We start from the raw sequence: 1,735 nt of genomic DNA, 5'->3' as shown, positions 1-1,735 counted from the left end.
CTGCTGAGACACCTCGTTGGCGTTCCTCTTGGAACATTTCAGTTCCGTGATTTTGTATCTCGGGGTCACCCAGGGTTGGTCCCATATTTTGACGGTGCACTCATTGAAATCTGGATCATCCCTTGACGCTGCACTAAGACTGATGGCGCAAACATCATTCTTGCAGTCAGTTCTGGCGACTTGCAGCTTAATCGTGTATAAAGATCCCGATACAACCTGCAAAACGATATAAAGGAGCGTAAAGTTCATATTCCATATCTTTAGTTGTTGTTGTTGTTGTTTTGTTGATGGTGGTTGTTGTGTTTTTGTTGTTGTAGCGGGTTTAGCTTGGCCCATTAGTGATAATTATCAAAACAAATAAAACACATTTTTGTCCGTCATACACCAGGATGGTGGTCTCTAACCATATTTAATTGGCTCATCCTGAACCACAGTCAACCATCGCATCGTGAGTATCTACCATATCTTTGGTGACTCAATCTTTTTATACAATGTGTCCCCTCTCTAAAGAATGTGACAAAAAGTATTTTATTAACGTCATGAAAAATGAATGGAAATAAACCAATGTTAGACAGTGCGACGTGTGAGATCAACATTATTACGATGGGTCATGGAATCCCTTACCATGTACGAGTACAATCAGAAACCTTGTTATTCTTGTTAAAGATAAAGGCAGTATTCCAACATCAGAGATGCAATGAGGCTGCGACTACGATTTGGAAGATAAGACGTTTTACAATCGAATATGTTATTGAGCTGAGTGCAGTGTTACTGTTACAAAAATAACCCTCTGAATTCTCATCGAGAAAAATAGGAGGTTTGATAGAGAGAGCTGTAACAACAGATCTTGTAGTAGTACCAAAGGCAAAGATGGAAGGAGGACAGGGTAGGAGAAAGCCCTTCCGAGAACGAACCTTATCCGTTTGAAATAAACTACATATTACCCTCCGGGCGGGAATCAAACTCGTGACCTAGCATTTAGAAGCCGGGTGCGCTGCCTTCCAAGTTCCAAGCCAACTAGTAAAAAAAAGTAATAATACCTAATTTAAAAAATCGATCTTACCTGACGAGTGGCAGAGACAACTTTGAGGAGTCCCAATTTCTGTTTGGATCCAGAACCTTCACTGATTGAGCTGACGGCATACTGGGACGCCATCTGAACATAAGGATCATCCACGTTAATGTGGGCAGCTTGTCCAACAATCGTCTCCTTGGGTTTAGCCAAAGCATGGCCACACCACAGCAAACAGATTGCAAGGAGATACCTGAAGAAATAAAAGGAATTTTAGTTGTGCTAAGCATAAATGCTTGTCTATGACTTTACTTGGACTCGAACCACCAACCTCCAGATGCAAAGTCCATCGCGCTAACCACTACACCTCTGAAGTTGTTTAACCACTGCACCACCGACGTTCATTTGTCCATACACGGTGAGTTTTGAGTCAGCTACATATGTATGTGATACATTCTTTGGGTGTATCATGCTCATGATTAATTCACCGGGTATGGAGTTGATATTCAAAAGTGACTAAAAAAAGTTCATACCTACTGGATTCACGTAACTCGTTGCAGTCAGAAAAATTAATGTTCTTAATTGAGATAAATTACCTGAAGAAATACATTTCGTTGAGTGCTCAATCAGACCACAGTATAACACGTATGAAAAGCAACAATCAACTGAACACTGAACGTATCAAAGTCGCAAAACTCATAAACAAACATTTGCCTCGGGTTT

At 40.7% G+C, this 1,735-nt stretch overlaps 1 protein-coding gene across 1 annotated transcript; it reads right to left on the bottom strand.

Moving 5' to 3' along the window:
* Positions 1–12: 12 nt before the first annotated feature.
* On the bottom strand, positions 13–1,622 carry LOC103523965 (cystatin-C-like; the record flags this gene model as incomplete). The annotated part of the gene is made up of 3 exons (XM_008488975.1): positions 1,609–1,622; positions 1,064–1,265; positions 13–216 (listed from the first exon to the last, which is right to left on the bottom strand). Coding segments are annotated over exons 1-3 (420 nt in total), but the record flags the coding sequence as incomplete, so codon positions are not given.
* Between the last annotated feature and the right edge of the window lie 113 nt (positions 1,623–1,735).

This window comes from Diaphorina citri, unplaced genomic scaffold, assembly GCF_000475195.1.
Source record: "Diaphorina citri unplaced genomic scaffold, Diaci psyllid genome assembly version 1.1 scaffold63453, whole genome shotgun sequence".
NCBI lineage: Eukaryota > Metazoa > Arthropoda > Insecta > Hemiptera > Psyllidae > Diaphorina > Diaphorina citri.
Note: the sequence above shows the minus strand (reverse complement) of the source record. Positions and strands in the feature narration are given on the sequence as shown.